Here is a 19,661-nt window from a genome sequence, read left to right on the forward strand (position 1 = left end):
AGGATTACCGGATTGGTTTTCATCCACCTGCAATGCGTCAGGGAGTCCTCACAGGGAGGAGGGAACAGGCTGGACTCTTAAAGAGACAGGCAGCGGACAGGACGCGCATGCCGAAGAGGTTTGTGTGAATACAGCACGTCTGTGGGTTTTACAGTACGAATATAAGGCCTAAACCCGTTCAAGCACTGTTCAAGTGACAGAAGTGTCTCAGAATATGTTAACAAGACTTTAATGGCAGTCTCCAAATGGAAACCTTTGGTTTTAGTACCTTGCAGTCTGTGTGGTGTCAGGTTCCGGTCTCATTTTCATGCGTCTAATTCAGCACCGGTATCTCCCCTTACTGCAGCAGCTAATGCAGGTGTCTTCGGAACCACTACTCGAGCTGATCACATCTGCTGCTAATCCCATCACGGTTAGACCTCAAATGTGTATGTGGCAGAGGGGTGTAGATAATAAATGCACAGGGTTGCTGGTTTATTAGTTATGCCTACACTCTGTGAAAAAAAAAAACACATACTGGACAACACAGTGTGTTCAGTTGGAGACAGCACATTTTGAGTTACTTTAACCAGAAAACAGTGTGACAACGGCTAACACGTTGTTATTTAACACATCACTTTTCTACAGTGCACCCAACATACAGGTGCACTGCTTCTGGTCTACTTACTGTGTAAATGAGCAAATGCTCCCCCCAGTATAAACTAAATTCCATATCGTAGAGGTGAGCGAAACTTGAGTGAGCATATTATTCATCTTCAGTCATGTTGAACGGATCATTGTTCAGAATATCCCTATTCTACCTAATTTTCAGTCAGCTATCCATCTGTCTGCAGTGCTGCTCTTCAGTGGAGAATTAATATTTCATTAGTATTAAAATAGCCAGGTGAGACTGAGCGCTCCCAGTGCATAACGAGTTGTTCTAAATAAAGATCCCCGGAGACACTTTAGATCCATCTGGTAGACCTGCACGAAGATAGTCTCGTTTGGAAGCGCTTTTAATGATTCTTCCGTGTATCAGTTACACATTATACAAGAGGAAACCCCATCTGAACACTGGCCAAAGAAACCAGACAGAAAGCCATCATGAATTGTCTTCCAGCTTTATTTTTCATGCATCTTTTTTTTAGGGTTTGTTTGGAGGGGCTGTTCATGCGATGCTTGTCAATCATTGATAGAACATTTTGGGACAAGTGCAGTGGAAACATTTTGCATCATCACAAAAACTAAAATCTTACAAAGGCTGAAACAGTCTTTAACGGAATGTGTTCCAAGTAACAGTAAAACAATAACAATAATAAAAAAAAAAGTAGAAAAAACATTTTAAAAAGTTGGCCTCAACTTCTACATTGAATGCCTCAGTCTTTTGACTGGCACATACCTGCATATACATTACATGTGTTTCAAATTAAAACCTAGTTCCACAGTTTTAGTGCATTTTGATAACATTGGGAAAAAGTAACAGAATGCCCAACAAGCAACATTTTACTATTATGTATAAGGTCCTCACATCCAAATGTAAACCTACAGCTTTTTATGGAGTGTAAGGGAATTTTAGCATAACGGCCTGTTGGGGCCCCACTGTCAGCTCAGCCAGATTAACATTGGTGTTAGCAGCCAGCTGTTTTGCATCAGTGCTGATGACAACGGTGGCTTTCCCAGGAAGCTCCTTCTGTGTTAGTTGCAGAGTGACAGAATCACTAGGGTGCCAGTTCAAAGCAACTATGTAGCGCTCGCTCTGGTCCCACTTGCGCAAGTAGGCCATGGCACTGGTGGAGTTGCTCAGAAGCAAGTATTCTCCATGCTGGAGGGAACGTTCCTTCCCTCTAAGGTCACTTGCTTCCTTGAAAAATTTCAAGTTGTCCCCCTCTTCCTGCAGGAAGATAAAACAGTACATGGTTACAGTCAGCACTGCTTAGAGCTATGGGTTTGTTCATTTTTGGAAAAGATTTATGCAATGAAGTACACTGCAAAAAATGCACAGGATATGAATTCCTTACCTTTTCTGTACTATTTAGCCACACCATGGTTGGGTCTACATCAGTCTAATTTAGAAGAGGGGAAAAGATCAGCATCTTTCAAGTCAATCAGCATTCGCTTTCTCAAGTCAAACCCTTTATACCCTCTTACCTGACTATCTTCCAGTCCTATTTCATCTCCATAGTTGAACACAGGTGTACCAGGTAGGGTGAACAGCAGCAACTGGCTCAGCTTCACACGCGCCGATGTCACTATGGAAGCCAGGTGACCCCTGACACGGTCGCCAATGTTCCAGGCCAGATCAGTCTCCTGGTCAGTAGAGTAGAGACTTTCCACAACCTGAGCGATCTCCACACCAGAAATGAGATTCAGGACCCCAGAAAGGAGCAGATCCACGCCAGTCCTGTTCAACTCTTTTCTCACCTCGTCAGCAGATTTCACTGTGGTAACTCCAATAAGGACCCTTAAATAAATTAAATCAAGGTAAGATTTTAGGCAGTCACAAAACAAAAGGACTTCTGTTCTTTCCAAAATGGACATCATTAGTGTAAGCTCTGCACCACTAGATGGCACCAGCACACCTCAATGTATTCCACAACATGGCTCCTTAACTCCAACTTTGGCTCAATTCCAAACCTACTATAACTCTGAGTGTAGCACAGCTAAGCAGCTTCTGGTCCATCAATATACTAAAGAATAACTAAGGGCATCATGTGGAAGCTATGGTGATAAGACATTCAGCACTCACTTTTTCTTCTCATCCTTAGTGTGATTCTTGATAGCATCTCTCATGTTGGTCCAAAAGGAGTCCACAGTAATCTGCTCAACGCCATGAAGGAGGATTCCATCCATACCTTCTTCCAGCCAAAAATCAGTGGCAGACTGAAAAGATGATATGACCACCATTAACATCATTCCTTAAAACTTAATATATCTTAACATAGTCACTAACAACAAATTCATAGTTAAACAAAGTAGTGAAAATCAGACCTTGACTTTGTTCGTCACTTGTGCGACACTGCTATTGGAGAACCAAGGGTCTGTTCCTTTATAGTTAGGGGTCAGATCCAAAACCACAGAGATACCTGGGCAAAGAAACGCATTATATTTAGTAAATATTGTGTAACAGTAGTCTGACTACTTTTTGTACAAAGTTAGCTTTTCCTAGTAAGTGTGCAGTTATTAGTGTTGTCTAGTAAAACTCACTCTTCTTGTGTGCTGTCTCAATAACTCGCTTCAGCTGTTCCAGATTGCCAATATCAGAGGAGATCTCCTTTAAATTCAGGTCTTCAGGCTTGTCAGCATTGGATGCATGGATAGGACCAATAATCAGACCCTTTACCTTCAGTTTCCCCACATCGTCAATCTTCTTCTGCAAACCTAGGGATAACCAGCAATATGCAAATGAAGTTAGCCAGTGGTTTACACTGTGCTTTAAGGTATACGCAGTAGGCTGCTTATGCACCATACCATCTTGACACTAAGAAATGTAAATGTACAGCAGATTATCCTACAACTGACCACAGGCTAAATTCAGCAATGTAAACAAAAAGCAGCATGTATGCAAAAATAGGGTTAGAGAATTTTGATGATTTAACCGCATGGAGGCTGAGCTACACTGCCAGGGAATGTAAATGTGTGCAAACGTGAGTCTGACCACCTAAACCTGGCATGTGCCAAAAAAATTGGACCGTGCCGTTACCTTCAAGTCCATTTTCCGTGAACGAATTGACGTCTCCGATCTGGTACAGCGCACCATAATCCCACCAGTTCATCTCGGGAAGGGGTTTGCATCGAGGTGCTTGGACAATGATGACAACAGCCCCAGCCAGCATCCCAATCCAGCCGAGCCAGAAGAGAATGAGCAGTGCCCATCGGGCCTTAACCCACCTGAGATTAAGAACCGTTCAAATTATGATCCCAGAAATGTATCAAATATCTTAAAAGATTTAGCAGGAAGGAAAAACAACACTTGATAAAAAGACCATCACATTAAGAGCCATCATACCCTGGAGTTCCAGCGACTTTCAGAAGCTCCTCCTTGGACAGACCAGTAAACTTGGATTCTTTCTCCTCAGGGATTTTCACCTTCACGCTGCCGTTTTTCTCTGTCACAGGGGAGCTGGCGTCGCCATTGCCCGTGTCTCCGCCGGTCATGGGCTGCTTCTCTGGATCCACTTCGTTGAGCTCCACATCCTTCATGTCCACTTCAGTGTCTTTAGTCATCTTCGCTGTTTTTGTGGTCTACAGTTCTTTCACTTCCACCTAAAGAAGGGGGAACACAGTGCGCGTGTAAACTACACGAGGAAACTGAGTAAGCCACGCGCGCTGCAACAGAGCGCATAGTTGCGTCAGCGAACCTGGTGTTCTAACAAATTGCCCTACTGAGCATGCGCATACCATCACTACAGTGTAGTAACTTAATATTTCAAACGTTTAATTGTGTTTTAAACGTTAGTTCAGTAGAGAATATCATTACTTACTCCCTGATAAGGTGATATACGCGATCAAAAAATCCTAATAATTCTTTTAACGCTGGTAACATTTTCTGATAAGGAGATTTAGGCTATAAAACTATCCTACCTATAGATTTCAGCGCTGGTAGTAGCTTCTGATAGGGCAATTTAGGCCATCAAAACATCCTTCCTACAGTTTAATGTAGGGCGCTACCTAAAAACATGCGGTGCGGTAGGACATTTTGACAAGCTAGCACGATTCGTCAGAACACCGGCACTGTGATGTCAGCAGCTTTGACACGAGGGAACATAGGGAGACATTCACTGAAGTCGCCCAGACGTTTTACCGACAAATAACCAGGCCAGCCGAGGGTTAAGGCCCAAATCCACAAGGGCTACATAATCCTGTGTAAACGGCTATTCAGGCTGTACTGTAGCCAAGTGTAGCCGATGCCCTCACATCCTCAAACCAGTAGCCTAACATCCAACCCGGCGCTCCCTTATCATAAATCTGTTACTAACACTTTACATTGCCACGATTACAGAACACAGCTTTGACAATCACCGTTTCAATATTCAATACTTGATCTTCTCTGTATTTGACACAATCACGAAGGTCGGGAAATTTTGCCTGCATCATCACAATCGCCTATTCAGAAAACCGGATTAGTCCAGTTCTGTTTTTTGTGGAAGTCTCCTTAAAACCTGAGCCATTTAACGTTTTAACTTGTTGTATACATAGATATGTTACTAAAGTGAGGAACAGATTAATCAGACCGCGCTACAAATAACGGGGAAACTATACATTTTAAACAGGTCTGTGAAACCATGTCACATGTTAACGTTATGTTTACTCCCCGTCATGACTCACAGATGTATGGAAGAAGAAAGAAGTACAATATTCCTTACACGATATATTTAGTGGGCTTATTTGGTTAAAAACGAATAACAGACAGTTACCTTCAAAAGCGACCGAGGAGCGTTAAAGACGAGTCGTGTTTCCCTGGATATTCACGGTGTCTCGTGTCTCTTTCTTCTCCTGAGCGTGATGCTTACTCTTTATACAGCGCTCGCTCCATTACGCTCCCTAGGAAGCCCCGCCTGTTTTTAAGGTGGCGCCGCGGAAAAGACAAGCGCACTTCCTTTGCAATACAAAACACCCCGTTTTGTAATTTGGAGTTTTGGGGTAACGTTCTTTTCCAGTTGGCGGGTTTCAGTTTGGGTGACCCCAGGAATGGGCAGCCATTTGTGTCCCACTGAGGTTACATTTAAAAATCTGTATCTGAAGTGATTAAAAAGACATTTTAAACATAGATAACTTATGTGAATCACGTGTGCATGTTTTAGATAAATTTAAAACCTAAAACAAGAACAAAAACTATATAAAGCACAGAATTGATTTTCTTCATTTTTAATGATATTGTAAAATTGATAAGGTCACGTTGAAAGCTAAACCCTGTTAACAAAATTATAGAATGACAGTAAATTTATTCATTTTAAAAAAGTAAATTATTAGAATGTATTTAACACCCTCATCCTATTAGCATTAGCATTAGCACGGATGCTAGTTAACCACACATTGTGTATTTGCTAATCCTCATTTAAAACCATTGTAAGCATATGAGTCTTATAAAAAAATTGACACACTGTTCCTGTAACTAATGAAACACTGTTCCTTTGTTATTAGTTTATAAGTTACAATGGCTAAATGGCACTGCTATTGTGGAATCACCACATACCAAAAATAGGTTATTAATTTGTGCAATAACAAGTTTCAGGGAACAGTGCAATAATAAATAATCAGAAAAAGAATTTTCTAAAGACCATCTCGCTTTACTTGATATGTGGATATATGTGGACAGTAAAGACTAGCATTATCACCAGTAGCTTTAAAATGATACTTTCAGCTTCCAAAACTGATGAAAACTGATGGAAAGACGTTTGTTTTTTGACTCAGCAAGTACAACAAAAAGTCCACCTTAACAGGGTCTTACTAGTCTACTCCCCCTAGCCATGTTCTGTGAGCATGACTTACACAAACAAGTTCAGACTGGAAGGCATTGTGTTTCTTTCCTGGAGAGACTGTGATAAACAACTCCAGGTATATAAGAGGCGGTTAGTTAAATAACACAGAAAATAACACTCTCAGTTTATAATTTGGCTGCTCATTCTTTTTCCACTCTGAATCATGAACATTTGTGATAGAATCACTATCATTTCTTTTAGCTGTATGATTAAACATTAGATAACTGTCTAAACAGTTTGATAAACTAGCAAAAGATTTAAGTTCAAGATTTATGTTTTTTATAATTATGAAATTACCTTAATTCAACATTGAAACTTTGAGCTGTCTGGGAGGCAAATGCATGTCCAACCTTTCACCCAGTTATGTTCTCTCCTCTCTTTAAATCAATTGAATCAATCAATTCATGTTGATGCAATACTTAAACAGTCAGTGAGATGGAGGAACAATGTTCAATGCTTCTCTTTAATCAAAATGTATTAAATCAAATAGATGAATGAGTTCAACATCAAGCACTGGCAGAAGCATTGCCCAGCAACCTTTGAAGTGCATAAGACCATTGTTCTTTTGATCAGCGCTCTGTGATCCAATCACAAAATAACAATGAACAATAAGCAGCTACATTATAGTGGAAAACACATGAGCACTATATAAATTTAAGTATAAATGTTACTGGAGTCATTCCCTGACAGAACAATGCTTATAAGCTAACATGTTAAGTAGTCATGACTTTTAAGACATGGCTTGTCCAGGTTAAAAACATCAGATCATGTCACTGGTATTGCATCTAATTTAGGCTGAACTTAGTAAACATGGTGTGGATTAAGAAGAGAGTGTGACTGCCCTGGCGGCTAGTCCTGTTTGTGAGAGCTGCTGTAATCGTTCTGCTCTACTAGGAAACGGTAACCTGATACAGCAGGGAAGTTGGAAGCATGAACGTGTTGGCTAAAGCTTATTTATAGTATATTCAGAGTGATAGTGAGGCCATATGTTTAGTGCTAAGTTATGATGAAAAACAGCACACTTCTTTTGTGTTCTTTGTTTCAAATTCTAAGACATAACAGCCTTATAGTTCACAGGCCACGCTCCTCCCTCAGGGTGGGGGCATGGAAAAGGATTGAATATCATGTAAACACGCCAAAGCACAACATGTCCTAGCATGGCAGCTCCTGAAGAGTGGAGAAGGTAAAGACATGCCATAAGCTCATAAAGATTATCATGATGGAATACACTGAATTTACCTCAACCGCAAGGTTATGCTGATGTGATCAGTCGAGTTGGAGAAAACAGCTTGAGGTGGAAGGCAGCTGAGCACTGTGTCTGAAATGAGAACAAAAGAGCTCGGCACCAGCTCTAATCTACTGCTGATTTGAATTCTCTGTGATTGAGCAGTCAGTCAGTGTAGCTTCTGTCATTGACTTTCATTGATTTTTACATTCCTGTGCATTAAACTGCAGCTAGTCTTGCTCACCAGACAAGGTTCATTTGGAGTTACCTTATTTATGCAGTGTACGTTGCCATGCACATACAGAGTTCAAAACTCTGAATCAATGTTTTCTGTAATATAAAACTGATGTGGTTACAGAAAAGTTTATAAAAAACATTGCATCTCTATTTTTCTTGTTTTGTTTTTTTGTTTTGTTTTTGCTTTTTTGCATAATTTGAAAACTCTGGTTACCCCTTGCTGTATGTTAAAAGTTCACAATGAATGGACCAACAGAAAAGGTAAAAAATACTAGGAAAAAAATCTTGTTACATTGACTTTCATTACAAGTTAAGAAGGTTTTTTCCTTTTCCTGTAAAGTTACCATTTTGGAGACAGCAAATATGCCAGTGCTGTGCAACATCACATGTTTCAAATAATTAGTAGGATTCTAGAAAGCTGTAAATAAAAATTAAGAAATGTTTGATGTTTTCTGAATAAGTTGAACTGTAGAAGATGCTAAAATGACTGAGAAAGCTGCATTGAGAAATAATTTTTAATGTAATTACTGTCCAGACATCATCTTTCAACAGTGGAAATAATGTAATATTTCAAAGAAGATAGCTGAATATAAATTGCTCATTGCAGTATATTATTTTTCATTTTATTCAGTTCTTGTTCACATAATTCTTGAAATACTGAATACATCTAAAATATAATTTGTCAAATAGTTAAATAATATTTAAATAAACATTGCATAAGTTATTATGGTATATAAAATAGCACAATATTGATATGACAAGTAATTCCAAATGTTTGCATGATAGTGTATATGCAGAAAGCTATAATATGTTTCGCTGCTGTCAAAAGAAAACCTTATAACATTTTTACAGCATTTGAAAATTACATTTGCCCTTTATATTATGTAAACATCGACCAGTAGAAGTCTTGAAAATCAACCCTTATAAGTTTGTGCATTATTAACAGAATGAGTGTTTTTGTTTCCTTCTCATATGAAGTTACTGTTTTGATGGTATGACATTTTCTAACAGCGGTGATGATTTGTAACATAAAGTACGGTCTACACTTTTGAGCAACTGGGAAATCGCCTTTCACAGAAGTACCTTGGTCTGTTTGGACTTGACACTCCTGGAAAAGCAAGTTTACAATTCATTTAAAGCCAAAGTGCTGACTCAGTGACTCTGTGGCAGGCCCTACTGCCAAATAAACCAATGTTATTTGCTTTTAGTGACCTAAATGCACCGTCCAATAATTAAAGGAATAGTTTGGTGAAAAATTACACACTTTACACAATGTTTGCTGACACTTCATGAGACACTGTTATGTATGAAAAAGGACAGACAATATTAAAGGGGAATTTCACAAGATTTTGGACATTTCTGCACAGTTCAATCATTGAGATGTAAACAAGTCATTAAGACTGGTTTGATGAGAAATTGTTTATTTGTAGATAAACATACAGGACTCAGATTTCTTTACAGTGGTGGTGATAGGAACCAGGGGTCGCAATGTATAACACAAATATAGCCATTTTATTTACTATACACAACCACCAGTGAACCTACACACATCTTCTGCGTTTCTGTATGTGTATTTCTGTATGTAATGTTGATGATGGTAAAATAGTGGTAAATCTGCAAAAGACGTTTTCTTTGGGGGCCATTTTGACTTTGCCTTGCATGTACCTCTCCACTGTGAATTAATAAAAATAAAATAATGCCTGTGCCTAATGAAGCATATTCATTGCCATTTCTTGTAATAACTTTCTGTTAAGGAGCTTTTAGGGGCGTGAAATACTTCAGACGTCTGGTTCCTATCACCACCATTCTGATAAATTCTGACTCAATAAGTTTCTCTGGAACTGAGCATTTTACATCAAACCATCCTGAATGACTTTGTTTACATCATACACAGAAATTTTGAAAAAAATGAGCTGAATTCCCCTTTAAGCCTTCCAGATGACTGCTATGCTAAGCTGTGCTAATACTTTTTTTTATTTAATAGATATTTTATAAATCTATAGATGTTATACAGTTTCAGAAACTACATAAGCTAGATGTGTGATTAAGGCCTTGATTAAGGCCTATATTAAGCTAGTTGGTGGAGAATAAACTCCCATTACATAACTACATTAGCCTCGTAGCTCCAGTGCAAAACTATAGAAGCAAATCTCAGACACAAAACATGTCTGATCGACTACATTTGGGGTGACTCTGGAATTAAAAACTTGTGTCATGTTAAACTTGTGCATAATAAAGTCATTTTGTTTTCTTTGCTGTGTAGATAATCAAACACACAAAGCTGTGTTTCTTTTTTTTTGTCTTTTGCCTGCAATGTAGAGTGATATGTTAGATATTTTGCCAGGAGCATTGCCCTATTGCTTTTTATTAAAGTGAAGCTGTTTCTGCTTTGCTTTTGTGACTTTTCTGCGTTGCCCAGCAGATATTAGAAGTCTGAAATGTTCACCTCAGTGACCTCAGATCAGATCTACTATCATCACTGTCCTACCAGAAATAACACTCATTACTGAGAAAGGCCTATTTAGTTGCTATATAATCAGTGGCACTGTTAATAGCTTCAGTCTATTTGGGTAAGAAACTTTGTCTGAAGCAAGTTTAAGTGTTTGATCTGCCTGTTTGCTACATTTGCTGAGGGCTTCAGTTTGCTCTGCCGGAAAATAGACCCTTTTCCTGTATGTAAACAAACATCAGTGTCTGCTGAATTGCATCCTCTCAGTCCACTCAGCTCAGGATATCAGCAGCTGACAGATTAGACTACAAGTTACCCACAGATACAGATGACCTAGTTTAGTAATGAGCTTGGCAATTCACTCGGGATTAGACTTATTTGTGCAGAATACAGAATTCAACTTGTTCAAAATGGAATTTTCATTTAAAGGGACCATATAATGAAAAAATGGATTTCTGTCACTTTTTTTAAAAAGGGGTTTGTTGTAGTATGTAAGCATTTTATAAAGATTCAAACTGTACTGTTCTTTCTACTTAGTCCATAGAGTAGGTATCTGGAACTTGAAGCTGAATAACAGCCCTATTAGAATTTGTTGTTTTTGTGACAAAAAATACATGTTTACATGTATCTGACAATTAAATCTATAGCAGGTTGAACCTGTCTATTCACATTAAAGTTATAGTGTTAACATGTTTCAGTCTGGATGCTTTTTAATGAGGCACAATACAGTAAATCAGAAATAGAGATTATTTACCCATATATCTATATCCCAAAAGCCGTTTTGGAAAACAGTCATGTAAAAAGGAATTACAACTCACTTTGGTACATAAAACAACACAGAGGTCACAAGTGGACCTCAGCAAAATAAATACAATACAAGAAAAATGTAGGTTATGGGCACTTACAGCACACATAAAGGTTCCTTAACCCTATAAAGATTGTACTGATGCTGAGTAGAGAGTTATGATAAACAAGCATTGATATTTTCTCAGTCACTTCAGCAAACGTTGTGCCTATTCAATAGCTGAACAGTAAGATCACTGAACTCAGTAGTGTTATCATATCAAAAGCTCTCCTCCACTAAGTCTATCTCTCTATCTCTCTCTCCCTCAAACACACACACAAACACACACACACACACACACACACACACACACACACACACACACACACACACACACACACTGTTGTCCTATTCTTCCCAGTCCCTCTCAATAGAATAGTTAAGCAACATAATCTCCGCGTGACGGAGCTAACGCTGAAGGCTTTGCAGCTTTACATGAAAAGTTTTGTTCAGTGGGTGCAAATTATGTGTTTGCATATGGAATTTGCATTCTTTTTAAAAGGGTTTATATGGTTTTCTAGCCTGGGCAGTGTTATAGGCCTAGAAGTAATGTGGCAGGGCTTTTAGCACAACACCTTATATCTTCCTCAGTCTTAATGAGCCCAGTCTACTATTGTTTAGTGTCTAAACTGAAAACAGATTTCTACATTTCTTGCAGTTCTCCTCTACAGCTCTCACAGTTTCCTCAGTCTGGCTCTACCCTTTCCATGTTTCTCCCCTTGATGTCCTGCTCACCTATGTTTAGTTTGGAACCCTTCCTTGTTCCCCATCCCCCATTTGTGTATTTATAACTATTGTCCTGCCTTTTTTCTCCCCCGTTGTGCTTTGTTGATGGATTTGTGTATTTTTACTCTTTTGTTCTGGCCTTTTCCGTGTTTTATCACGTTACACCTTTTTTCTAGTTTTAGTTGAGTTAGTTCTTTGTTCTAGTTTTTCCCCTATCATGTGTGTTCTCCTTTACTCATTAGTTTTGCTTATAGACTCCTCCGTGCTCTCAGTATCTGTTGTCTTGTAAACCTGGACCCAGTGAACCTCAGAGTCCCCTCACTGTTACAATAATGCTGTAGAATTCTTTCATAATAATCTATAATCAGTCTATAGTAACTTCATTCTCATATAATATGCCAGTAGCAGCATCTTATAATAATCTGTTATACATCTTCAGTCGCTGTAGTAAACTACAGTAATCCTAGAGTAAGGAGCCTACAGAGTTCTATTCTCCTCTAAACCAAAGGGTGAATAGAGTAATATATGAAGGAATTAGATTTTACTCTTGTATTGCTATAGACTTTTCCATAAGGGATGCTTCTGCATGTGGTCAGATGTTCAGATATTGCTTGCTGAAGTAGTGTTTTTTGCCCCATTGTGAAATATGCTGCTGCTGTCGAGACTGTTTTCTCCTTAATAATAACCACATTAGAAAAATAATCACTCCAGTGATTAAACATCCATGTTACTAAGCTATGCACACAGTTCCTTATTTGTTTAAAGCCTCCCAAAGTTAAAGAAAGTCATTGCAGTTTTTCCAAGCAACATCTTATAACAAAAAAACAAACAAACAAGAAAAACACATTATGGGACAATTTCTACTATGGCATCATTTCTAATAACACAGTACTTGAGAAGTTTATACATAAATTTACATTTTCAACACTCCTCCCTCCCTGACGTCCTGTCATTTTAAAAATAAATTTGTACAAACCCAATTACAAAAAAAGTGGGTGGGTAAAGTGCTAATCAAAACAGAAAACAGTGGTTTGTAAACTGTCTTTTGCAGGTATTTAATTGAAAACAGCACAAAGATGAAAAAAATAATATTTTACCTCATCAACCTTATTGGTGTCTGTTATGATATGCTAATCCCAAATTTTGTTGCCTGCAGCACATTGCAAAAAAGTTGAGACAGTAATGTGTGGAATGATCAAAACTGGAACATTTTGGAACTTCCACAGGTAACCAGGTGAAGAGGTAACAGGTGACTCTATCATGATTGGGTATAAAAGGAGCATTCATTAAAGTATCTGTTATTTACAAGCAAGGACAGGTTGAGGTTCACCACTTTGAGAAGAACTGGGAGTAAATAGTCCAACAGTTTAAGAACATTTCTCAATACACGATTGCAAGGAATTTGGGGATTTCACCATCTATACTTCATAATATTGTAGCATGTTTAAAAAATGTTGTTGCGTGTTGGTTAGGTTATTTGTTCTTTAGCATTTATTCACTGGCTTATTTTGCTAAAGACTCTTATTGTGGAGGGCAGGGGAAGAGTGAGCAGAGAGCTGAGAGAGTCAGATGTGAGCTGGGTAGCAAACAAACTGTTAGTAAGGAGAAAACTCTGCTTGTGTACAGCATAGCCGTGGCCAACAACAGCTGAAGAATAAAGTGCCATGACTTGGGCAAAAGCTGTGTCTCTTTTAATAGCAGGGAATGCTACAACATTATCAAAAGATTCAGAGGATCTGGAGGAATCTCTGTGCCTAGAGGGCAAGGCTGAAAGTAAAATTAAATACCTGTGACCTTTGATCCCTCAGAGAGAAGGTCTAACTGCAGAGCCACAGTACCCCACTCTCAGACCCGTGCTCTCAGCTCTAGTTATATAGTGGTCAAGAGGCTATGTAGCTGTCTTATTTTGTGTTTTATGGAGGGCACAGAGTGCATAACTTTTTTAAAAACCCTCAAATACTGTAGCTGAATTTCAAATGGTGCCAAACTCCCTACAGAGTGCACTGTATAGGTCAGGAAACTACGGCTTCAGTGCACAAATAGAGCTCTAAATGTCAGATAAGGAATCATGTAGCATATGGCTAAATATACTTTTAAAATCTAGCCTGTGTGATCAGGGAAAAAAACTATGAAGTCTGTGGCATGGTCAAGCACTGGCTGGAAGATAGAGAGTCGGTAAGTGCGGGTCTGAAAGTGTGAGGTCTAAACTTTTGTTGTGGCTTTGCAGTTAGATACTGGGCCACCAGCAGGCACTGCATCAACCCTCCTAGCGTGTTCCGGGTCAAATTTACCATAACATTTTATCATTTTTTCATGAAACTTGATGACTTCCTCAAAAGTGATGATATGAACATGTAAAATGATAAAATAAAATAACCAATTTGATGTCTTTCTCTTAGTCTTTACACCATTTGGGTATAAAGATACTGTTGAAGGTCAAATTTGACCCTGTAGTTCAGAATGGCATCCGAAAAGGCAGCAGACTGAGGAAGCAGTGCAGATAGAGTTTATTACAATTTGTAAGGTTTTACACACACACACAGTTCACAGCTGTGAGTTCACAGCTCATCCTTGTATGTGTGCAGTATTTCTCTTTCGTACAAATAGACACACTGCCCATGGGAACAAAATATTTCTTATGGAATAGCACAATCCCGACCTATCGAGGCAGGGACAATATAGAGTATTGTCAAGTTTATGACAATACTATATATATAACCTGTAAGATTTTGCACACACACACACACACACATACAAACGACTCACACACACACACAATCAGTCTCTCTCTCTCTCTCTCTCTCTATCTCTCCTATCCTCTGATGAGAAAACTGATGTGCGGCAAAATGCTGAAAACGAGGCATCCGTGTCAAAAAAGACATAAACAGCATGGTCCTCATTCCCTCTTTAACTCGAGGTAGAATGGCACCTCAAAATAGATTGACCTAGATTTTGGTTTCATTTGAAACACAAGGGCCAATTTTGACCCGTAACATAAATGTTGTGAATTTATTTATCATGTGCTGTCATCAACACAAATTAAATACCTGTGAAGTACATGCATGCTAGAAAGAGATAATCCAGTAGAATACGTGGCTCCTCCATCCAAAAGAGCTATTATGAAATATAATAAATATATGTAATGGAAATCTTGATGACGTCTTTTTCAGGGACGTCCCTGCTTATTTCAGCAATACAGCGCCAAGCCACATTCTGCATGTATGCAGCGTAGCTTCACAAAGGCGAAACTGGCCTGTTTGCAGTCCAGATCTGTCTCCCACTGAAAACGTGGTGCATTGTGAAATGTTGGAATTGGGTTTGTTATATTATACATACCTATTCAGTGTTTTGTATTGATTTGAATTTAAAATGGTAAATCAACCATGATGAATTAAAACTGGCTGTTCTCTCAGGATTGTATGAATTATATGGTTCTATATAGAACCATGAAGACTGAAGGAACCCTTCGCATGCTTAAATGGTTCTGGTGAAATGGTTCTTCAGATTGATGGAGAATGTAGATATATTTTTGAAAACTAGTTCTGTGTAGCACAATTTTCAAAATGGTACAACCATCCACAGCACATTATCCATCAATCTGAAGAACCCTTTCACCATGCAAAGGTTTCTTTGAGTGTCCATAGTTCTTTATAGACACATTTTGTTAACTAAAGAACCCTTGTTGAACCATTTTTTTAAGTGTATAGGTAGTGAACAGCACAATATTAAACTTAAGTAGTGTTCGTCAAACTCATTTATTTGCAAAAATAACACAAGAAAATGGAGGTTTTCTGTGATATGACCCCTTTAAAATGTTTTTTTTTTTGTGTGTGTGTGTGATCAGTTATTTTTAACAGGTATCATGTGAAGCTTACATTCCTCTCCAGTGCAGACAAACATCAATACGTACAGTCAAAATTACAGCTGATACAAGCACAGACACAGTCATCGACACACCAGTTAGGAAAGACAAGTATAGGATGAGCCTTATGGGCGCTCATCTAATGGGGCAATACAAAATCCTTCAAAGCTGATGCAATCGCATCCCACGCCATTACCACACCTCAATTACCTTTATTTATCCTTGCAGTAGTCTGCTCCAGGACCCATTTAAAAAGGTTTGAGGAGAGGCATATTTGCTCTTATCGGGACATGTGATTTGGGAATGTCCTTCTGTTATTGGGGTAGCACTGATCTGTTTCGGTATCTGGAAGAGTACCTTGCAGGCATACCTGTCCTAATTCTGAATGATCTCTCGGGGTTGTACCTCCAGCAGTCTGCACCTCACTCTCTATCAGATTTTGGATTATTTCTTTATTTAGCTGTATTTTATATGTAGCTCTCAACACCACAGTAGTAACAATATGCCTGGAGAAAATCAGCTGATAGAGTTAGGTTTAGATGTAGGTTTTGGGTTGAAGGTAGGGTTAGGGCTAGGTTAATGGTTAGATTTAACAGAATATGTTTCATTCAGCTTAAAGCTCTGTTGAATTTAACAGATATTTAGTTGAATATCATTTAAAGAGAATCTGAACAAAGCAGTGGCCTCTTGAAATAAAGTGTTGCCATTTAGCGTTCATTTGTTAATCTGGCTAATTTCTCTGTTTTTGTCTGTGACCTGTGATAAATCTCTGTCACACACGGGTTGTTTATGCTCAATAAACACTTGAAAACAGAAGATCACACAGTGCAGGTCCAACTCTACTCACTAGAGGACAGTGTCAACAAGAAATAGCGCGAAGCTCTGCAAAGGAAACGGAAAGCAGTGGGTGAGAGGAAGGCGGGCTCAGGAAGCTCGCTTAGCTCGATTTTGAACTGTTTTAGCCACCTAGCTGCAGACTGTAGCCTACAGTTAACCCTAGACACTGCAGTGCGGGTGCATGAGGATTACCATAGTTTTAACTGGGCGTTAACCAAGGTAATTCATTGCACATTTGGCCAGCATGTTATTTCAGAATTTCTTAGCAGTGGTATTTTATTATGAGCTTTGAATTAGGAGCCTAGATTTGAGACACTTGAATATGAATACGTCGGTTAATTAGCTTGTAGGCTAATGAATTAGTAGAATAGAGCTAACGCTAAGTTAGCCTGTGGCTCTAACCGCGCCAAGCCAGTACATGATCCTGCTGCTACTAGCAACACTGTAAACAAGTAATGTCCTTGTTTTAATTTATTTTGCGAAAGTATATTTAGCTTAACTGGGGCTGCTTCAACATAACATTACTAAATTACAAGTCTTGCGCAGCTCAATGAGACACATTGCTGGTTAGTTTATCGCAGTCATTAGCCTCCAGTTCCCGAAAGCGCGCCGTTTCGCTTTCATTATCAACGAAGCTGAAGTTGCTCCAATTCGCTTCTTACTCGAATTTTCCGTTCCACCTTAAATAGTTTAGCGATCACAGTCCATCACCTCGCTGGCGCTGGAACGTATCTGCTGCACCATTTAAGGTGGAACGGAAATTTCAAATAAAGACCAATAGAAAGCCAAGCTCAGCCTGGTCATTATTCAGTGTTAGCTAAGCAGCTAATAGAAGAGCTGTTGATAAAATGACTTTACTCGCAGTTTAGTTTTCGTGCTCTAATGGAAACCGAACTATAGCTATTATTTAAGCTTTAAATCTGAAGCCAAATGAGTCATTTAAAAATAGCCTGGCTACGTTAACCAGCGTCATTTTATTAACAAAGTTGCGGCACCGGTTCGTCGTCAGATATGAATACAGAGATCATGTGTAACCTGTTCAGCTACAGATAGCTAAGTTCCTTATAGTCATTATGTTCTGGTTAGCCGAACATGAATTATGAGTTACAATGATCATAACTTAGGTTTTTATAAAATCAGAAATATTTTTTTGTAGCTATAGAATTGTCCAGTTAAGGTAATTTAAGAGCTGTGCAGCTGATGAATTGTCATATGTTTTACTAAATTAATGATAATTTCTTCATCTTTTCAGAGAGAACTCTTTAAGGGCTTTATCCCATCACATCCAAACCCAACAATGTCGTCGACATCACAGAAACACAAGGAGTTTGTGGCAGAGCCCATGGGTGAGAAGTCAGTGATGGCTCTTGCTGGAATTGGTGAAGTGCTTGGCAAGAGGTTGGAAGAAAAAGGTTTTGACAAAGTGAGTCATACTGAGTCTCTAACAATCATCTAGTAAGAATGTTTTGTAAGGAGTTTTACCAGGAGATGTTGTGAGCTAATACAGCTTTCACTTTCAATCCTGTAGGCATACGTTGTTCTTGGGCAGTTCCTAGTGTTGAAGAAGGATGAGGAGCTGTTTCGGGACTGGCTAAAGGACACATGTGGAGCAAATGCAAAACAGCAAGGTGACTGCTACAGCTGTCTGCGAGAATGGTGTGACTCCTTCCTGTAATTAGCTTTTTGGTTTTTATTTTTAGTCTAGGTTTCTGTCATTTCTTTTTCTGCCCCTCTCCTCCCTGTTTATGTATCAGGCATGTTCCTCTTGTGTGTCCATTCAAACCATTGGGACACAGTCAAAAATGCATCAGTTAGTCCAGCCTCATGTTAGCACTACAGTTCAGCGTTTGTTTCTGTCATTGACATGAAGAAAACATTGTATGTTTTGTGTCATTTGGGTTTTTGTTTTTTTGTTTTTTTCTCTTCACCTTGCCTGGCTCTATGGTTGTATTGGCAGAAGACTTTAGTTTTGGCTAGAGCTAGACCTGTAGACCGTCATTGTTATCATTGTTTTATAGTAATTGATCTCTTAAGCCAAATCCATTTGTTAAATGCTATTCAACTCAAGGACTGCTGACTGTAATTGTGTGACTTGGCTAAGAACTACACCTTCCTGATGGTGTTCTTGAAGAAATGGGTTCCAAAATTTTATGGGTTAATACTGACAAAACACTGAAATATTGTAGTGTTTCTATCTCCATAGGCGTTAGCAATGATGTAAAAGGTTTTAACCAACTGTGGCTATCTAGTAATACAGAGTTTTAAGAGTTCACTCAAAAGAAATGTGTGTGAAGGTGTAGTAATGATAAACTGAATGGCTGCTTTTCATTTTTATGTCACAGTGCTCTTTTCAGTGAATCAAAAAATGCCTTAATAAAGAAAATATTTGGTTAATTGTGCACATCAAATGTTATTTGATGTTGGATACATCTGTACTTCACATATGAAATGCTGTTCTCTTAAAATTAATGTAAATCATATTACATTTTTCTGGATCATTTCAGAAGAGAGGTAAGATTGGAAGAGCGAAACGCTGGCAAGCTAACATGAAAAACTGAAAGTGAGAACAGCTCAGAAATAATGTTTAAGCACATACTGTTATGCATTTCTTTTTTTCTTTTGGAATAAAAGTATAATCATAAATGTAATGTGCATAAGTTTGGCAATGCCTTTTTGTTTAGTCTATACTAGAGTATTGTACATTTAAGATCAAAAGGATGTTGAGAAGGTCAGTATTTGCATCAGTAGACCAGATGCTGTTAATAGAGGCTTGCATTACATTAAACATTTAACATTTAAAAATGTTTTAAGGCCAGAACCTCAAAATGTTCTTAAAACAATGTCTTGGACATCAGGCAGCATATTCGTAGCCATTTTGTGTAGTAACTTTCTGCGAGGTAGCTTTTAGATGCATTAAATGCTTCAGACGTCTGGTTCCTATCATCACAATTCTGACTTGGTTGTTCTAGAATGAAACATTCAAACTTAAAATACTTTCTTTACATCTGAGCGATTTAATTATG

General features: G+C 38.5%; 2 protein-coding genes across 2 annotated transcripts; one reads left to right on the forward strand and one right to left on the reverse strand.

Moving 5' to 3' along the window:
* Nucleotides 1-1,083: 1,083 nt before the first annotated feature.
* Nucleotides 1,084-5,518, reverse strand: slc3a2b (solute carrier family 3 member 2b). The gene is made up of 9 exons (XM_036589031.1): nt 5,394-5,518; nt 3,986-4,242; nt 3,680-3,867; nt 3,184-3,357; nt 2,968-3,062; nt 2,726-2,859; nt 2,128-2,440; nt 1,998-2,042; nt 1,084-1,870 (listed from the first exon to the last, which is right to left on the reverse strand). The coding sequence occupies exons 2-9, from the start codon at nt 4,201-4,203 to the stop codon at nt 1,532-1,534; spliced, it is 1,506 nt and encodes a 501-aa protein (XP_036444924.1). The 5' UTR covers nt 4,204-4,242; nt 5,394-5,518; the 3' UTR covers nt 1,084-1,531.
* An 11,182-nt stretch (nt 5,519-16,700) lies between these two features.
* banf1 (BAF nuclear assembly factor 1) lies at nt 16,701-19,046 on the forward strand. Its single transcript, XM_036588302.1, has 3 exons — nt 16,701-16,857; nt 17,891-18,061; nt 18,167-19,046. Exons 2-3 carry the CDS (start codon nt 17,936-17,938, stop codon nt 18,311-18,313), a joined length of 273 nt encoding a protein of 90 aa, XP_036444195.1. The 5' UTR covers nt 16,701-16,857; nt 17,891-17,935; the 3' UTR covers nt 18,314-19,046.
* Nucleotides 19,047-19,661: the final 615 nt, after the last annotated feature.

This window comes from Colossoma macropomum, unplaced genomic scaffold, assembly GCF_904425465.1.
Source record: "Colossoma macropomum unplaced genomic scaffold, Colossoma_macropomum, whole genome shotgun sequence".
Classification (NCBI taxonomy): Eukaryota; Metazoa; Chordata; class Actinopteri; order Characiformes; family Serrasalmidae; genus Colossoma; species Colossoma macropomum.